The sequence below is a fragment of the Octopus bimaculoides genome, chromosome 25, assembly GCF_046866305.1.
Source record: "Octopus bimaculoides isolate indiv1 chromosome 25, ASM4686630v1, whole genome shotgun sequence".
NCBI lineage: Eukaryota > Metazoa > Mollusca > Cephalopoda > Octopoda > Octopodidae > Octopus > Octopus bimaculoides.
This window is the reverse complement of record NC_142952.1, coordinates 18,989,288-19,008,147: the sequence shown is the minus strand read 5'-3', so window position 1 is coordinate 19,008,147 and position 18,860 is coordinate 18,989,288. Positions and strand designations below refer to the sequence as shown.

The following is an 18,860-nucleotide window of genomic DNA, read 5'->3' as shown; positions in this document are numbered from 1 at the left end:
GCTGTCATGACGTAAATCGATCTTCTCAAAACACAGAACTGGTCAAAACCTGCCAGTAAAGAGATCGGAAATAATATAAACAAACTGCGGTCATCTCTAAATTCTCGTATCTCTCCAAATGTAGCCGAGCCAAAAAAGACAACTGTAGAATACTTTAGAAATGTCTACTTCTTTTCCTACTTTTTCGAAACTATCGTTAAGTAATAAGCCATTCTAAGCAAGATTAAGAAAACTTCCAACAGCTTTAATGTTGAAAGTTATCGACGATGTCGCTGCAGAGCAAATGGAATCATGTGGTGTTAATTACTGGAGTAGTAATACTCTCGTATACACGGCTGCTATAACTCTTAAAGAACACCTTGGAGAAATTTGCAGTGTACATGGTGATGAAAGTACTACGCTGCCATATTAGATAGCTAACCACGATGATAAGATGTAAGAGGAACAATGAGCTCACATCACATCAGTTACATCTTAATAAACAAATTAATAAAACTGTATGGTGACTCTCCACAACAAGCTCTTGAGGGAAGGTTAATCACTCTAAAACATGCACCCAGGGCTCTGAACGAAAATCTTTCCTATCGCAAGCGAATTTTTGAACAAGTCTGCATATATCACAAGTTTGTTGCTAACCCACAGACAGTATATGGAGAGATGAGGGAAGAAAATATTACCAATAAGAAAGCCCCATCTCAAGAAGATGCTAAATCATTTTGGTTGAAAATCTGGAACGAAAAGAGGAGTTTCAACCTCAATGCATCATGGCTAAATGCAGTAAAGAGAGAATATTGTACCAACATCAACAGTAAAACATAGGCAATAGACCCGGAAATTTTCACTTATAGCTGTAGGCAAACTGTGTAACGGGAAGGCACATTGAAAGGCCCTAATAGCTGGATATTAGCATAAGAGGCTGACATTTTATAGAAAGCCACTTAATATATTCAAAATTACTATGGAAGCTCAGATTGACATATCAAATTGGCTTGCTATTATATGGACGAATCTCGTGGCCAAGAATGAAACCAACCGAGTTGTCTGAAAGCTACAGGCCCATTGCTTACTTAAACATTATGTACAAACTGTACAAAAGCTGCCTCAACCAATTCCTCCAGGATCACTGTGATTCCAACAACATAGCGACTGATGAAGAAAGAAGGGGTGCGGGGATGTGTCGAACAACTTCTGATAAACAAAGCTGTACTGTAACAAAACAAAAGCAAAACAAAAAAACATCATGGGAGCCGTACAACAGTATGGCTTGATTATAGGAAGGCATTTGAATCTATTCCCCACTCATGGCTGCTGAAATGTTTCCATTTGACAAAAGTGCCTGCTACCTTAATTGCTGTTATTGACAGGCGCACAAAGACCTGGACCACAATCCTCACACTTAGAACAGAGAGTGGAACGATCGTCTCCAAGGCCATAAATATTTCGAAGGGAATATTCCAGGGTGATAGTCTCTCTATACTTCTGTTCATCTTGGCGTTAAACCCATTATCATTCCCACTATAAAAGAAACCCTCCAAATAACTACACGCTGGGTTCTGAAACTGCAAGAGACATTAATGTAACTCCTAATTGTTTTGTGAATAACCTTAAGATTTATGCTAAGAATGTTAACAATACCAATAAATAACTGAATAAAAAAATAAAACAACTGGATTTAACACCATTTTCAGCTGACATAGGAATCGAATTTGGCCAAAAGAGATGTTATTTAATTGTTGAACGGGGAAAATCAGTTCCCTCTGACATACAACCGGTGCATCAATAGTCTCACTATCTCTTCTGCCCCACATAAATAATGCTACAAATATCTTAGCATTGATGAAAATATATCATACCAAGGTACTGGGAATAAAGATAGAGTGACCTAGGAATATTACACCAGACTAAGAAAAATATGGCAGTCTGACCTCTCCTCTCACAGCAAGACAATATTCCACAATGCATTTGCAGTATCAGTGCTAATTTCAACAGTTGGGATACTTGACTAGTCTGTAGAAGAAATCCATTCCATAGACATTAAAACCCGTAAGGTTCTAACATCAATTGGAAATCTCCGCAAAAATAGTGATATCGACAGGTTCTACCTAAGAAGAAATAAAGGAAGTAGGGACTTGAAAGCAATGCAGCCTTTGAATGTCACATAGTCTCTCTCAGACTGCACTTGCTGAACAACAGCAGCAAATATAAATACATAAACGTAGTGCTGAAAAGTGAAGAAAGTAATATCCTACGTGTTGGAAGTGAGCTCCTCAGGAAGTACTCTCTTCCTGATGACCTCCTATACAACCCCAAGTCAGCTGGACTAGCATACTTCAAAGAGGACCTGGAGATGAAACGTTCAGGTACCAAAAAAGACCATGCATGGGTATGTTTCTCGTAGACTTGAGGAAGATTGTAACATTGACATGAAGTGAAGCCTTGCTTGGACTCGTGACCGCTACTTCGAAGGCTATACATTTGCAGTTCAAGAACAGGAGAGCGAGGTGAGGAAAAAAAAAGAGCAAATTAATATTTTAATTTGGGTTAAGAACAGATAAGTATAGTCAATAGCTCCCTGGCGTATCCTCTCAGCTATTGGACATCTAGAAAGATTGATGGAAATAAAAAATTTTTCAAATGAATGCAACCAAATTTACTTACCTGAGCTTTGAAGCTAGCAATGTCTAAATCATATAATTCTTTTGCTTCTATTTTCTCGTCTTTGACCCGACGTGCAATGGCCTGGAGTTTGTTTATCTGTCAAACAAAGTTAAAATAAATTCCATTATTTTTTATTGGTTTTAGTCATTGAACTGCAGCAATGCTGGAGCAATCCCTTCCCTTGATATTGATTTCAGTCTCATGTATTTTATTGTTCTTTTTTCGTTGAATTTGAAGTTGTGCGGCACCAGAGGACGTAATCAAAACACAAGAATATTTAACTGATGATAAGCATAAACGCAGACATACGTACACACACATCCAGTTATCCATCTATATATACATCTACCTATCTATTCATCCATCCATCAATCCATTCATCCATCCGACCATCCATCCATCCATCCATCCACCCCACCATCGATCTATCCATCGATCTATCCATCGATCTATCCATCGATCTATCCATCAATCTATCCATCAATCTATCCATCGATCTATAGTGGAAGTCGACTCCTGACCGAATGTGACCACATCTTAGAATCAAGAGCCCGAGAAGTTCCTGTACGTGAATTCGTTTTGAGTGAGTAAGTAGTTGCACCGTGCAGTAAGTAGCTCGCTTACGCGCATGCGTAGTTAGTTTTACTTCTGCACTGGTGTTGCCAAGACGTTGCTTTGCAGCGGTCTTCAATCGAAGAACTGTGAAAGCGTAGCTATAAAGTAGGACATTTGTTTTGTTTTTTTGAGATGCAGTCGGCGTTTGTTGTTTGTTGTCCTTTTTTTCCGAACAAGAAATCCTCACTGGATTCCGGCGAATTTGTCTGCCTATAGTTGCGCTATCTCACTTAGCTGTGAGAAAAGTACTGTTTTGGGGGCGTATCCCGCCTCCAAAAATTGTGAAATTTTTTGTGAAAATATTTTCTGAATTTTTACTAACTTGTGGTGGATTTTTTTGAAGCTGTATTCCTGCTACTGTGTCCCTGTTCGCTTTTGGAGTACCCTCTGGAGTACTTGTTGACCAGGAGTACCGGTTGGTCGGAATTGTGTGTTGCCGTGTTTTGAACTGTCTTCCTTCTTTCTATTTATCTTCTTTGTCTTCCTTCAAACTGTTTTTTGACTTTGTTTAGGCTTTTGTTTTGAACTGTTTCCTAAACTTCTTCAAAGCATGGCGAAGAAATTGAGCACTGCATCGGAGTGGAAAATCATCCCACCCAATCAATGGCTAAAAAACTTAGAGGAAAGAACGGTGGTGTTGAGGACTTATTCTAAGTCACTCGACACCATCGCAATCTTTCCTAAGACAGAAATAGAAAAAGAGTTGGCAGAACATCTGCCAACTATTAAGTTTATTTCTAGGGGTGTTAGATATGCAACGGTGTGGCTGCTATTTGACACCCCTGAGGTGGCTCGCAAATATGCGAGCCAGCCATTAGAAGGGCAAAAGATTCTATTTCTTCCCACATATAGTAGAAAGAAATGAACAAGAGCTTGGGTCTGTGGGCTGCCACCGGGCATTGAACCGGAATGGATAGAGGACACTATCCGCCGGGGTCTGGGTGGTTGTGGGCCCAAGCTTTTAAATGTGAAATTGTTGTCGGCGGCTGATTGAGTGGGGTCAAAAGCTGTTTTGACCCTATGGACCCAATCAGCCGCTAAAGATCTGGTATTTCTAGATTTTTTGAAAATGACCGGTTGCAGGTACCCAGTGATACTTGAGGGACGCCCCCACAAGTGTCATCTGTGCCTGGAACCGGGCCATATTAAGAAGAACTGTCCCCAGGACCAAAGTAGGGTTCTGGAGCAGTTAATAAAAGTAGCATCCCCTCCTCCTTTGGAGGGAGGGAGAGATGGAGGCAGTCGAGGAGGTGGAGACCTCGAAAAAAAGGGAAAAAAGGAAGGTGGGCAATAGTGACTGCTGACAAAGAAGCCAAATAAAAAATGTCTGTCGGAAAAGTCTATGTGAATTCAACTAATGTATATGAAACGACACCGGCGCCAAATCAACTTCGAGGTGAAGGTCTGGATAAGTCGAATATGAATTTAGGGACTTTATTGTTTCAAACTAGCTTAAATAAAGAAAATAGCATTATGAAAATTCCAGAAATGTAAAGCATAAAACAAAAAAATAACATTGTTCCCCGTGTATACGAATACATGTATTTATACATACTTGATGGCTGCCACCCAATTTCAAGCAATGCCATCACTTGATTGTTCTCTTTAGCAAGAACAGAACAGACAGACGTGGCTTTTCAGCTCTGTTAGGGACCTACACTCTTTATTACGATGAGCGCCTCTTTCAGTAGGTGTTCAGAGGGCTTACTCCCCCCACCCACTCCAATCCTGACTCACACCTTCATTTCGTCATGGAAATGTTTTATCGAGTTAATTTACCTTTCTCGGCTAAGGCTATCCATAACTGGTACTCCGTTAGTTATAACATTGCGTGTTCCAGTTGATCCGATCAACGGAACAATCTGCTCATGAAAGTAGTGTGCTAGTGGCTGAGTACTCTACAGACACGTGCACCCTTAACGTAGTTCTCAGGGAGGTTCAGCATGACACAGAATGTGACAGAATTGGCCCTTTGAAGCACAAGTACTAATAATTTTTACCAGCTGATTGGACTGGAACAACCGCGCCGCCGGGAATCAAACTCACGCCTTTAAGGTCGCGAGCCGAATATCCTAACTGCTGAGCCACGCGCCCTCACTTACAGCTAGCCATTGTATGTAACACATAATAGAGATGTTAAAAATGAATACAACCTGATCGGCAAAGAAACGGGCAACCCTACCAAGTCTGCTTGGTAAGGAGTATGATTTTCTCTGGACACCAGACTTTGCTACTTTACTGAGCTGTCAAAACAACAATAAAAGAACTTCCTCTCTTATTAACAATTAAATCTTTATAGATGAAAACCTGGAAATCAAACTCACTGACCTCTCTGAAATGCTCTTCAATAACTGACTCCTGTTGCTGATATAAACCATTTTTCTTTTCAATATGTAAATAAAGTTTCTCAAGTAGATATTTGAAGCTCTCATTCCGGGCATTAATCGCTACCTCTACAACCGTAAGCATCTCATTTAAATCTACTTTACATGCTCTGTAGATAAGCCCACCTCTGAAAGGGAATAGAAGAGTAAACTGAGAAGAGTAAAATTTAGTTCAACGTATTGTTTCATTTGTGTTTCATTTTGTCTATCTTAAACGTATTTGAGAGTTGTTTTGGTCTTTAAGAAAACGCTAAGACCCGTTTTAGCCTAAATTTCAATCAGAGAAAGGATTGAAAGTTTTATAAACATTAATAAAATTTATTCTTTGTACAATTTCATGTTTAAGACTGAGTTGATAGGATACTGAACATCTTGGCATCTTATATTATGTCATAGGTGTCTGTAAGCAGGACCCCAACTCTCATGTTGTAAGTCACAAGACCAGCGATTTCAAAGCAGCATTTTACGTCGATTACACTGACCCCAGTAATCACCTAGTACTTATTGTTATCGACCCCGAAAGGATTAAAGGCAAAGGGGACCCCGGTGGAATTTGAACTCAGAACTGAACTCAGAATTTGGACTCAGACAGATGACATGCCGCTAAGCATTTTGCCCCAGCATGCTAACGATTCTGCCAGCTCGCTGCCCAGGTCTCTCACTCTATTTTGCCTTCCCTTCTCACCCAGTAGACTCCGCTTTAAACACTCTGCTTTGATCTTATCCGATAGAATTACGTCCTTCTCAAATCCAAACAGGTATATGTAATTTTTTTTCCATCAGAAGTTGACCACATTTAACCTCATCCAGTTTTCCGTTTTCCACAATATAGATAAAGTTCTAATTTGACTCTGGTAATTTCACTCCCGGTAATTTGACTGCCAGTCAATTTTACTCCTGGTAATTTCACTCCAGATATTAGAACAAAATAAAACATTAAATAAAGATAAAATAAAAAGTATAGTAAAATATTAAAATATTACTAAAAGCTTCAATAAAGTTATGAGTTATTTATTACTCGTAAAAAAATCCATTTTATTTTCGTAAAAAAATCCATCTTATTTTCGTAAAAAAATCCATCTTATTTTCTTCAGCCGTTTGTTTATATCTTTCTTCTTTTCTTTGGTCTCGCAGATCTCCGAACGTATCGAAATTAATTACTGCATTGAAAAGGGAAGAACACTCGGCACAACTGAGAAAGTTTGAATTTGATCGAGGTGAGATCTGAGAAACTAAAAAAAAAAGTACAGTAATCCCTCGACTATCGCGGGTTTTACGTTCCAAAACGCCCCATGATAGGTGAAAATCCGCGAAGTAGAAACAGTATATATATTTTTTAAATTATTTTTATAATTTGTATATGTTTATTTCATTATAAATACAAAACAACACCACGGAAGAATCGATGTAAGCTTACATAATAAACCGCGATAAGTGAGCCGCTATACGGAGAGGGATTACTGTATAAAGATATAAACAAACGGCTGCAGATAATTACTGAGCGATATAGTCCCGAAAATAAGATGGATGGGATATTTTACGAGTAATAGCTCATAACCTTCATCGTTATTGAAGCTTTTGCTAATATTTTAATTTTTTTACTGTATTTTCTGTTTTATCTTTATTTGACGTTTTATTTATTTTTTTAATATCAGGAGTGAAATTTCCGGAAATTTCCGGGAGTGAACTTATCAGGAGTCAAATTACTAGTTACATATATGTATATATATATATATATATATATATATATATATATATATATATATATATATATATATAAAACAAATAATAAATGCGTATATGCATATATACGTGCAGGTATGTGCATATATATATATATCTCTTCCGTCGTTGGACGATCTATAAGGGATCTGCAATTTCTTGCTGAACAACCATATTACTTGTACAGGTGCATGACATGTCAGATGTCGGAATGATCTCAGAGCAAACACAACATCCGGTTCAGGAATTGAAACCACAATCCCACAATCACTAACCACTAAGTCATACGCTTTCACGCATCTATCTATCTTCCTACTTACCTATCTATCTGTCTATCTATCTATCTATCTATCTATCTATCTATCTATCTATCTATCTATCTATCTATCTATCTATCTATCTATCTGTCTATCTATCTATCTATCTATCTATCTATCTATCTATACACACACACAAACACACGAGGGGTGCTGAAAAGTTCCTGGCTTTGGGTAAAAGAATATATAGAAGGATCAGTTAAATATGATTTCATTGAACATATTCCCCGCTCAGATTCATACACTTATGGCAGCAGTCCTTCAGTTTTTTCTAAGTCTTGAAAAAGAACTCGGAAGGTTTGGACTCCAACCAGGCCTTTCACGACATCCCTAAAACCTGGAACTTATCACCACCCCTTCGTGTGCGTGTGATTATGTATGTGTGTGTGTGTGTGTGTGTGTGTGTGTGTGTGTGTGTGTGTGTGTGTGTGTGTGCACATATATATATATATATATATATATATATATATATATATATATATATATATATATATATATATATATATATAAAATATATAGTTTTAGGGAAAATAACCAATTTTCAAGAACTCATCGATGAAAATCCACTATCACATATAGAAAAATTAACAATTTTATTTTTACGTTTGTAGAAATAAATATTCTTGTATTTTTCTATTATTCAATTGATTTTTAATGATAATCAAATAAACGTTTATAGTTTTAAATAGTATAGCTTTAACTATTACACCGGTTAAATATGTGCTAATTTTATCTTCATTATTATTTTAAACTTAAACTTCGTTCAAATTGTATTTAAAACAATGATAATTTATGTAAGCTGTTTTTTGTATATAATATACATGTTATTCTAATGGATGAAGGGAGGATTATTGAATGGTTATTGTTTTGATATTTTGATATTTCTAATAATTTTTCTATTTTTATAAAATAAGTATTTCATATTAATTTATTTGGTACTTATTGTTGGTTGAGATATATATATCTAATTATTGTTCTACTTACGATCTGACGATTAGCTATATTTTTGAATAGAATTTATTTTCGATATTTTCAATTGATTTTAATCGATTTAAATTTCCTTTCTATTTGAAAATTAGTTATGAAACACGTGTAATCATTTTATTATCTTTATCTTATGATATTTACTTTGTTTTATATTATACTCATTTATTGTGCTTTTAATTGTTAATTTTTCTATATGTGATAGTGGATTTTCATCGATGAGTTCTTGAAACTTGGTTATTTTACCTAAAACTATATATTTTATATATATTTTATCTATAAAGCTCAATTTAATTTTAATTTTTTATAAATTGATTTTAATTGAGTTTTTACCTGTAATTTTGGATTTTGTCCCTAATATTATTATATATATATATATATATATATATATATATAATAATACAAATAATATGTGAGTATACGCATATATACGTACATGTATGTGCATAACTACATCTACATGTATATATAGATGCGTATCTGGGTACAGGACGTTACAACAAAATGTGGAGAAAATGAGAAACAGAACATAAACAGAGCACAGAAAACACACAGGCCACATAGAGAACGCTTCCTTCATCAGCTGCCACTATTCTAAAACTAAGCGTTTCGAAGAGTTAGGGCAGGACGCATTGTTAGAATGGCTCTTCCCGCGGAAACAAATTAAATTTGTAACGCGGAGGAATGTAGTGGCGAACAGAAAACAAGACAGGAAAACGAAACTGAAAATAAACAAGAAGGGCTATAAGGCCAGTCGTGAAAAAATATATGTGTATACTGAACGCCGTGATGTGACGAACTGGAAGGAAGAGTGAAGAAAAAAAAAAAAAAAAAAAAAAAAAAATATATATATATATATATATATATTAAATATATATTTTTTTATAAAACAAGATTTTATAAAATATATAGTATCTGTTAACAGTCTTAGCAAAAACCTCACAGGTGAGTTTTTGTATATATATATATATATATATATATATAGTTCAAATTTACAGAAAACAAAAGACGAAGATAGGTGAAGGAACAACAAGCAGGTGTGTTAGTTTAAAGCTCGAGAAGAATGGAAAAGTCTGCGACGTTTCGAGTCTACACTCTTCGACAGAAAGAAATGAAAAAGGAAAGAAAAACTGATATATATGGTGAAAGAGAGAGAGAGAGAGAGAGGGGGGGGGAGGGAGAAAGAACAAGAGAGTGAGAGAGAAATTATGTGACAAAGGTATTAGATAAAAATTTACTAAGCCATAACATGATCATCCACCGCTGGCTACGAGGGTTTTATAGGTTTCCTCTTGTTTCTATCAACATCCCTTTCCACTTGATCTATAAAGACATTTAGTTACCAGAAATCTTCAGTAAGAAACTTACTCGTGTTCATAGTCGGCGTCTGTCCTCAAACTTTCAGGTAGACTATACATATTAGTTATGTTTCTTGTGTAGCAGTCATGTAGTTAAACTAGGAAGTTCTATATCGGATCCAGGTATTTCTTTGTGTACAGAAAAAGAAAAACTCAGATGTTATAAAATTTCTTAAGGAATTACAAATAAAAATTAATGAATTCATTACATTAACAAACTCTCTTCATTCGGTTTTTGTCCCTATCTTCATCTATGGTTATAAATGTTGGGTAATGACTGAATGCGTACAATCGCAAGTACAAGTAACCAAAATGGGGTCCTCTGAATGATCTCTGGAGTAACGTTACTCGGGCAGTGCTTAAATACAGAGGTTCCGATGCATCTACGTAACGATATGAAGGCGAGGTAATCTGGTTTTATCAAAACTACTGTTAATGATGTAAGGGGCCCTACAATATCGTCTGTTTTTACCCCGATTTTTCCCCCTGCTTTTAATCTGATGTTTTTACAGTGCACACTCATTAAGGTTAGTTTTGGGGTTAGTTTTTAGGGTTAGTTTTAAGGCTAGTTAATGTTAATTTTTAGGGTTAGTTTTTAGGGTTAGTTTCAGGGTTAGGATTAGGGTTAATTTTAGGGTTAATTTTAGGGTTAGTTAGGGTTAGGGTTAGGGTGTCATTACACGTCCACACAACGTACATTTAAAATGTTTTGTACGTATACACCATGACTTTTGAAAAAGTCTACCAACTTCTTCGGATCGTTTGCAATAGTTGTACTTGAAATATATCCATTTCGACTTACACAAGGTAAAACTAGATTGCCTCCCCTTATATCGTTATATCGTTATGTAGATGTGTCGGGACCTCTGTATTATAGTAGTACCGTTACTCATTAGGGTACGATAGGGAGTCTCTCCGGGTCCAGCTACTACTTCTCCGCATTGAGCGGTCACAGCTCTTGTAGTATAGACGTGTTATTAGAATGTCGCAACAAAGAATCGCAAGATGACTTCTTCAAGCTGAGCCAATTAGCAGAGATTTAGTGGTAGATCGAGAACGAGATGGTTGGATAATAACCATTGTTTCAATTGGTCATGCTTGAGAATCCAACCGGAAAGTCTAATGGAGGTTTCTTCTGATAGGACCCTATGGAGGATGTGCCTGAGGACTACCTCCACGAACCACCCCCTTGGTACAGTGGGTGACGAAAATGAATAATTGGATGGTTAGATGGATGGATGGATGGATGTTCAAACAGTTAAAATTTAGAGCACTGTTTTTCGACAGGGGTGGTTGTGAGGAGTAAAAGTGGGGTAGACAAACTGGTTTGTTTAAGAAAAAGAGATAGCTTAAAAATATTTAAACTTGTTCAACACCATGACGAAGGTAAAAGAATTGCATGGATGCAAACGATCTTATTTTATTAATGAAGTGATGGTGAGACGCAAAACTTTTACCAAATTTTTGGTTGGGGCTGATATTAGCCGGTTTGAGAAACACTCATTTCCAAGAAAATTATTTCAGTCACTACAAGGAAGTTAACAAAAATAATATAAATGATCCAACAAAGGGACCTCTGAGTGGCATCCATGTTCTCTCAACTCATACCATATCTTCTTAAATGAAGGATGATCTCTGACATACTAAAATAGTAATTAAAAATTAATATTGAACTGTACATTTAAGCAATCGTTAAGCACTGAAATACATACAAAGAGTAAAATAAAATAAGATAAAGAAAATTATCAGATTAATTAGAGATACCTTTAGCGAAACTAGTGGCAGACGGAGAGAGACAAGAACGAATAGAATTAATAATGGTCTACTGGAATTATTTATATTTTGTTCAGAAAACTCTAGTTGCAGTTTATACAATCTATTTGGCCAAAGGTAAAACTAACGCGATGAAATTCAGTTCCATATCCTTGACGTAAGAGCAACGTCACAATAAACAAAGAGCAACTTTGCGTTCCATAAAACAGAATATCATTATAGAGGATGACCATTACACCTCAATTTCACCTAAAAACATTTTCATTTAATATTATAACATTTGTATTTTGTTTTGTATTGCCCATCTTCCGCTCTTCAAGCGAAGTTGCGTTAACTTAAGAACCGATGACGAATGCGTGACAGTCTTTCGTTTTATGTTGGTATATTATTTTATGCTGCTATTTTTTTTTTCTCAAATGAACACACGCTCTATCTACTCGTTCTTCACTCTAGATTTATTATTGTTCTAAATAGAACAGGAGACACGTGGGAGGAAGAGTCACTGAAGAGGTTACAGGTTGCGTGACGAAAGATTTAAGACAAAGGATAATAAAATAAGAATATTAATAAACCAATCAATGAAGAACGAGTATAGAGTGCGCGCGCGCGAGTTTGTGCATGTGTGTGTGTGTGTGTACTGGGTATGACATTAAACTACATCCGGTAATGGAGCTCTGGTTAGAGAATTCCAAGGTTCTGCGGTGTGTGGAACCAACTTTTAACCACTATTATCCCCAGGTCTGCTCTGACTCGGAATAGCAGCACCTGTCAGAGTTAATTAACACTCTAGGTATTGCCTACCCGTGCATGTAAAGACTGGAGCCATTGTTCAATGAAGTTGAAGGCGGCTGCAGCAACACATTGTGGAAATCAGAGGATGAGATGAAGCAAGTAAGACATCTTGGTCTTCCACTGCGTTCGCCTCCCTCCCCACTCGCATGTGTGTGTGTGTGTGTTCATGTATGCATGAACACACACACATACATGCATACACACACATACATGCATGCATACTTACATACATACATACATACACATGTGTATGCGCACACACACTGACCAACATGCGCACAAACAAACAAACAAACAGAACGTAGCTCGGATAACGGACAGAGTCAACAACTATTGAAAAGGTTGCAAGACGCAACGAAAATTTTAGAAAAAACTAAATAAGTAAATGAGTAGAACCGTAACCGGTGAGTGTATTAAATAATAAGGCACTAAAAGAGAATGACTCTCCCCAGATACAACAAATTACTATTATGTTAAAAAGTTAAAGAAGTGATTTTAAATTCTCAATCGCAGAATAATGCTAATAATATAGCCTGAACAGGATAAACTACCCCTATTTTGCAGAGAAAAAATTGTAGGTGGCTAGCTGTGGACTCGAACTCACATCCCCATGATTATGTGTCACGATGCTTTGACCGATTAAGCTAAACTACCCACTACAAATTCCTCTGCAAATTGAGATATATAAATCTCGCTTTATGAGACGCTCTCATGTTAAATTCAAATTACGACAAACGTAAATAAACAAATGAAGTTTGCTTTTAGAAGCGTTGAGATGTCTTTTAGAAAGTTAAAGAAGTGATTTTAAATTCTCAATCGCAGAATAATGCTAATAATATAGCCTGAACGGGATAAACTACCCCTATTTTGCAGAGAAAAGTGTAGGTTAAAATAAAAAAATACATATCACTTTAAAAAACATTTTAAACTTCAATCAAGGGAGGTTATTATAACAATTGCATAAGAGTTATTTCCCTTGGATATATATATTTTATTTTTGTTTGTTTCTACTGAGAAATGGGTAATAGTAGACAAGGTAGATATACTAACCTAAAAAATCTTTCAATTGCATCATAAACTGTCGGGACCTCTGTATTTAAGTAGTACCGTTACTCATTAGGGTACGATAGGGAGTCTCTCCGGGTCCAGCTACTACTTCTCCGCATTGAGCGGTCACAGCTCTTGTAGTATAGACGTGTTATTAGAATGTCGCAACAAAGAATCGCAAGATGACTTCATCAAATACTTGTGGTATGTAAATTTGTTGAAGTTTTGTACAGGCCTTACTGTATTGTTACGAAGATTGCATTGCAATTACATAGTTTCGGATTCGAAAAGAAGACAAAAAATTGTATTGTTATACTTGAGGACGGTCATCTTTTGCCAATTAAACACACGCACTATGTACTTAGTCTTCACTTCAGTTTTATTATTATTATTATTATTATTATTATTATTATTATTATTATTATTATTATTATTGTTGTTGTTGTTGTTGTTTCTTTGTCAACAAACGATTTCACATAAGAAAAAATCTTGTAAAACGTAACAATGAATTGCTTTTTCTCGTTTTTATCCCCAATTGAAGAAGAGTATAGAAGGCTCTTTGGTGACATTCCACCGATTCCGGTTTTTGTTGTTTTTTTTTTTTGTTCTTTATCTCTTTTTTAGCAATTATATCAATATTCAATTATTTCTTTTATTTTATCGCCGGAAACTACCTATGTTCAAACCTTTAACGAAAGCCTCACTATTTTATAGAAGATAATAGATTTTAATTGTAAATATTTTTCTTTATTTTATGTTATTTCATTAAACATTTAAAGTTTCATAATTTTACTTATCATCTTCGCATTGTAAACGACAGTTTGTTGGCTGATTTCCTCTGCGTACTTCAAACCTCCCGGGTTTAACAACACTTTCCAGCTCCTCAACCTATCCAGCAGTAATAACTCTAAGACCCTTTCGAAAAATGAGAGGTGGCATGATATGACCTTCGTTACTCACCATTTCTAAAACCATCAGCGTTCCTGGAAACTTAGTGCGCATCACGCATGCGACATCAAATAGATCTGCACATAACCATCAGTCATTTTCCCTGTTAGACTTTTGATGTTGGCTGAAGTTTTCTTTTTTTATTTTTTCCATTTGAGAGAGCCAAACCGTGTCATGTTCGAGAGGCTTCCTAACCTTGTTAAAGTAGCCACTTGTCACGGATAAAAGAATTTGCCACCGTTTTTTTGCAGACATGAATTGCCCTCCCCTCGGTACATACAGCTTGTATCAAATATACTCATGCACCAAAGTTCCGATGGTCCCCTCTGACACCTGAAGTTCTTTGGCGATGGCCCTCATTGATTTTCTGAGATCGTCATCAATAATGTTTTATGTAATCCTAAAATTTCCATACTGAGTTGTTTCCCTTATAATCTTTATAATTATTGAGAGAGTTACTTCCCTGCTTCTCCATCTCTTTCTCACACTCAAATCCCAGAATAATAGATTTTGATTTTGAATATGTATCAGGATTGACGGTAATTTCATTTTTGTCGGCAAGCTAGTCATATAGTTTGTTGGAAATAGAAGTCAAATTCCTTGAAACCATATTCTTCTTTCTTAAAAATCGAAGAATACATAATACATTATTGTCTGGGATGTACTAAAAGACCAGCTGGAAAATATTTTATCCGCAGCTAAGCTACCACGCAATCGTAAGTTTACGAGTAAACGAGGAAGTCTGTATGTTGTCTCTGCACCTGCTAGAAATAATAGTCAAGTGCTCTCAAATAACAACATACAATCTTTATAACTGACTGATACATTAGGGAACGTGGTCCTGGATGTACATTTTCTGTCTAAGGGGAACGATCTTTACAATTGGGAAAACCTTTGATTATAAATCGGCTTAATTAGGTGTGACATTGGGTTAAACCAATGTTGCTTTAATCAATTGTCACATTTACCAGTTTCTCCCGGTTTCATGGGCCTAGGGATCCGATTCTAATTCATGTATGAGATGTGGGTGGCCTTCGATTGGCGTTCAACTCACTATTTATAGCAATTATTTATAGCTTTATGTGCTTCAAGATCTGTTTTCTCAACGAAACCGCATACTGGATATCGAAGACTACAGTATTTCAATATCGGCTGCTTGGAATGCGGCGAGCAGGTAAGATCCTTATTACGACTCGCTACGTTCTGATTCAAATTCTGCAGAGGTCGATTTTTCATTCCATACCTTTCAGGGTTGATGAAATAAGTACCAGTTGAGTACTGGGGTCGATGTAATTGACTTAATTCTTCCTTATCAAAATTCCTGGCTTCGTGCCAAAATGAGAAAGTGCCTATGCTGTCTAATAAAAAATATGTGTGCGCGTGAGTGATGTGTATGAGAGAGAGAGAGAGAGAGAGAGAGAGAGAGAGAGAGAGAGAGAGAGAGAGAGAGAGAGAGAGAGAGAGAGAGAGAGAGAACTAAAGTGATAAAGAGAAATCAGGAAAGGTAAAGAAACAGAAGCAGAAGGAGCAAGCAGTTTTGAACTTCTGCTTTGCACACACTTCTGCTCCTGTATAATAACTATTAGTTTTTCAGTATCACTTTTCTTGAATCCTCCTTGTTTCACCTCAGCGAGATCTCGAACCCACCACTTTTTTGATTTGTATGTGAATTTCGGGAAAGATTTGTTGAGAAATAGATACGTTCTTTCATGGTGAATAAACATCGACGCTTATAGACATAGATATATAGATATATTTATACATGCGCGCACAGAAACAAGTGTACAATCTGTTATGCACATGTACCCACATACATAAAAATTTTCTTTAATTAAAAAATTCTATTAAAAGAAGAAATCTTTAGAAACGTATCAACATGGACCCGATGGGAGAGTGTTTTTGGTGTAAGCGCTTTCGCTGTCTTCAGCTTTTCAAATACAAGTGGTATAAACTAAAGCTTTTTTATGCTGTTACCAAAACGTTCAAGAATAGGAAAGAATTCAAGGTTAATGAAAATTTTAATTAAATTCAAATTTTTGCACAAGGCCAGTAATTTCAGGAGAGGGAACAGGACGATTTCATTAACCTTGAATTCTTTCCTGTTCTTGAACTTTTTGATTTTGCTGTGTTCAATCAAATCACACATCCCGCAACAAAGGTCTTCAGATTTTGTTATCTTCATAATTTTTTTCTAATGTGAATTTTACCAATGTTAAAAGTCTTTTAAGATATGGTGGTTATCTTCGGTTGTTAATGATTTGTAAACCTCTTAAAATGGTTTTAATTATACTTGGTAATTAGTGTAGAATTGGAAGATATCGTTGGTAGATTATAAAATGTTGTGGTTTCGGAAATTGTAGGTGACTAAACAACCGAAGATTACCGAAGATAACGAAATCTGAAGACCTTTGTTGCGGGATGTGTGATTTCATTGAACGCAGCAAAATCAAAATGTTCAAGAATAGGAAAGAATTCAAGGTTAATGAAATCGATCTGCTCCCTGTCCTGAAATTGCTGGCCTTGTGCAAAAATTTGAATTTAATTTAAATTTTCATTAACCTTGAAGTCTTTCCTATTCTTGAACTTTTTGGTAACAGCATAAAACACCGGGTAAAATGCTTAGCGGCATTTTGTCGTCTGTTCTTACGTTCTGAGTTCAAATTCCACCGAGGTTGACTTTTCCTTTCGTCACTTCGGGGTCGATAAAATAAGTATCAGTTGACCACTGGGGTCGACGTAATCAACTTACTCCCTCCCTCAAAATTACTGGCCTTGCGCCAACATTTGAGACCAATATATATGGAATATTTCTGCTTGTGTCTTCCCCCCCCCCCCAATATGAGGCTTTTTTCATAAGTTAAGGTTTGAAGTTTGTTTTGCCTTGGTTATCGTCCATCATAGTTCGGCTCAGTCAAGGATCAGCTGAGGCTTAACAACAACAAATACAGGAGGATCACGGCCGAAAAATACCTTCGATCATATGTCTGTGTCATCATAAAAAGCCGGCGAACTAGCAAAGTCGTTAGAGCGCTGGATTGAATATCTTGCGTTATATGCTCCAGCATTCTGCGTTCTGATCTCGAATCCTTCCGAAGTTAACTTGGCTTTTTATCTTTTCCGGGTCGATATAGACGCACCAGTTCCAGGGAAGTGGATTGGAAAACTGTTAGAGGATCAATCAAGGCAACTTCCAGTATATGTTTTAGGTTTTTGCATTCCGATAGCAACATCTGCAACGACAATGACGCCAGACTGTATCTGTTCAAGTCGGTGGCCTTTCCTTTGCATAAACATCGATGTCAAACAGAGGGCAGACTTGCATGCGTAGGCAACTGATAAGTCTTCTGCAAAAATATCTTTGCGTAGTTTGTGCGAATATGAGTAGATGTTTGGGCAAATTTGACCGACGGAGGTCCTTGATTATGGCTGACAAGGAGAGATTTAAGCATCTATAACAAAAGCGAGTGTCACTGCTGGATTATAGGTCGGAATTATCAGATTAATGACAAATTCTGACGAAGAAAACTAAGGGAGACAACTCTTAGTTTGGCGATAAGGCATTACCCATAATTCTTTGCTGGGTTTCAGAGAGAGATGTGGGATAAAGGAAGGGAACTATCCTTAAACGTGAAGCCGTATTGAACCCATAAGGCAAAAAGAAAAAGAAAACAACAAATACCGAAAAGATAATATTAATACGAACGCCCCAGAAGAAAGACCTCAAAACATTCAGTTCCAGTTCCATATTCTTTTGGTTCCGGCAATCTTCTGCCATGGATTGATGTTTTTTTCTTTTTTTTTATTATCGAGCCTGTAGATTAGTGGTTAGAGTGTTGCAACCAGGTCGCATGATCGTGGTTTCAATTCTCGGACTGAGCAGTACGTCGAGTTCTAGAGTGAAACAAATTATTTAACAAATATTTATTAGCGACAGAGGCAATATTAATACTGAGAGGTAATATTTATCCCCACTTAAACCTGGATGTTCTGTTAGAACAAACTATACTGCAGTAGATACCATGAGAGAAACTCTCATATTGGCCTTTGGGGGCGAAAAAAGGCACTCTTGTTTATATGATTAGTGGAGAGATCAATCCCTGTCATCTCCAGCGCCGAGACCACCAGATCACTAGATTTCGACTTTATTCACTGTTTTGCCAGTCCACTCAGCTGTAAATAGAAACAGGCCCGCAACGGATTGTTGTTTCTGTTCAGGGGAAATATTGTGATCACGGCCGCTTATACGCCATGGAAACTGCGTA

At 36.5% G+C, this 18,860-nt stretch overlaps 1 protein-coding gene across 1 annotated transcript in view; it reads right to left on the bottom strand.

Moving 5' to 3' along the window:
- Nucleotides 1-11,975, bottom strand: part of LOC106879378 (uncharacterized) — a 52,217-nt gene extending 40,242 nt beyond the window's left edge. The window contains exons 1-4 of the mRNA XM_089341831.1: nucleotides 11,803-11,975; nucleotides 10,049-10,167; nucleotides 5,602-5,785; nucleotides 2,659-2,754 (exon numbers count right to left, since the gene is read on the bottom strand). Coding sequence (XP_089197957.1) covers nucleotides 2,659-2,754; nucleotides 5,602-5,785; nucleotides 10,049-10,098 — 330 coding nt within the window. The 5' untranslated portion in view covers nucleotides 10,099-10,167; nucleotides 11,803-11,975. The remainder of the gene's footprint in view (nucleotides 1-2,658; nucleotides 2,755-5,601; nucleotides 5,786-10,048; nucleotides 10,168-11,802) is intronic.
- Between the last annotated feature and the right edge of the window lie 6,885 nt (nucleotides 11,976-18,860).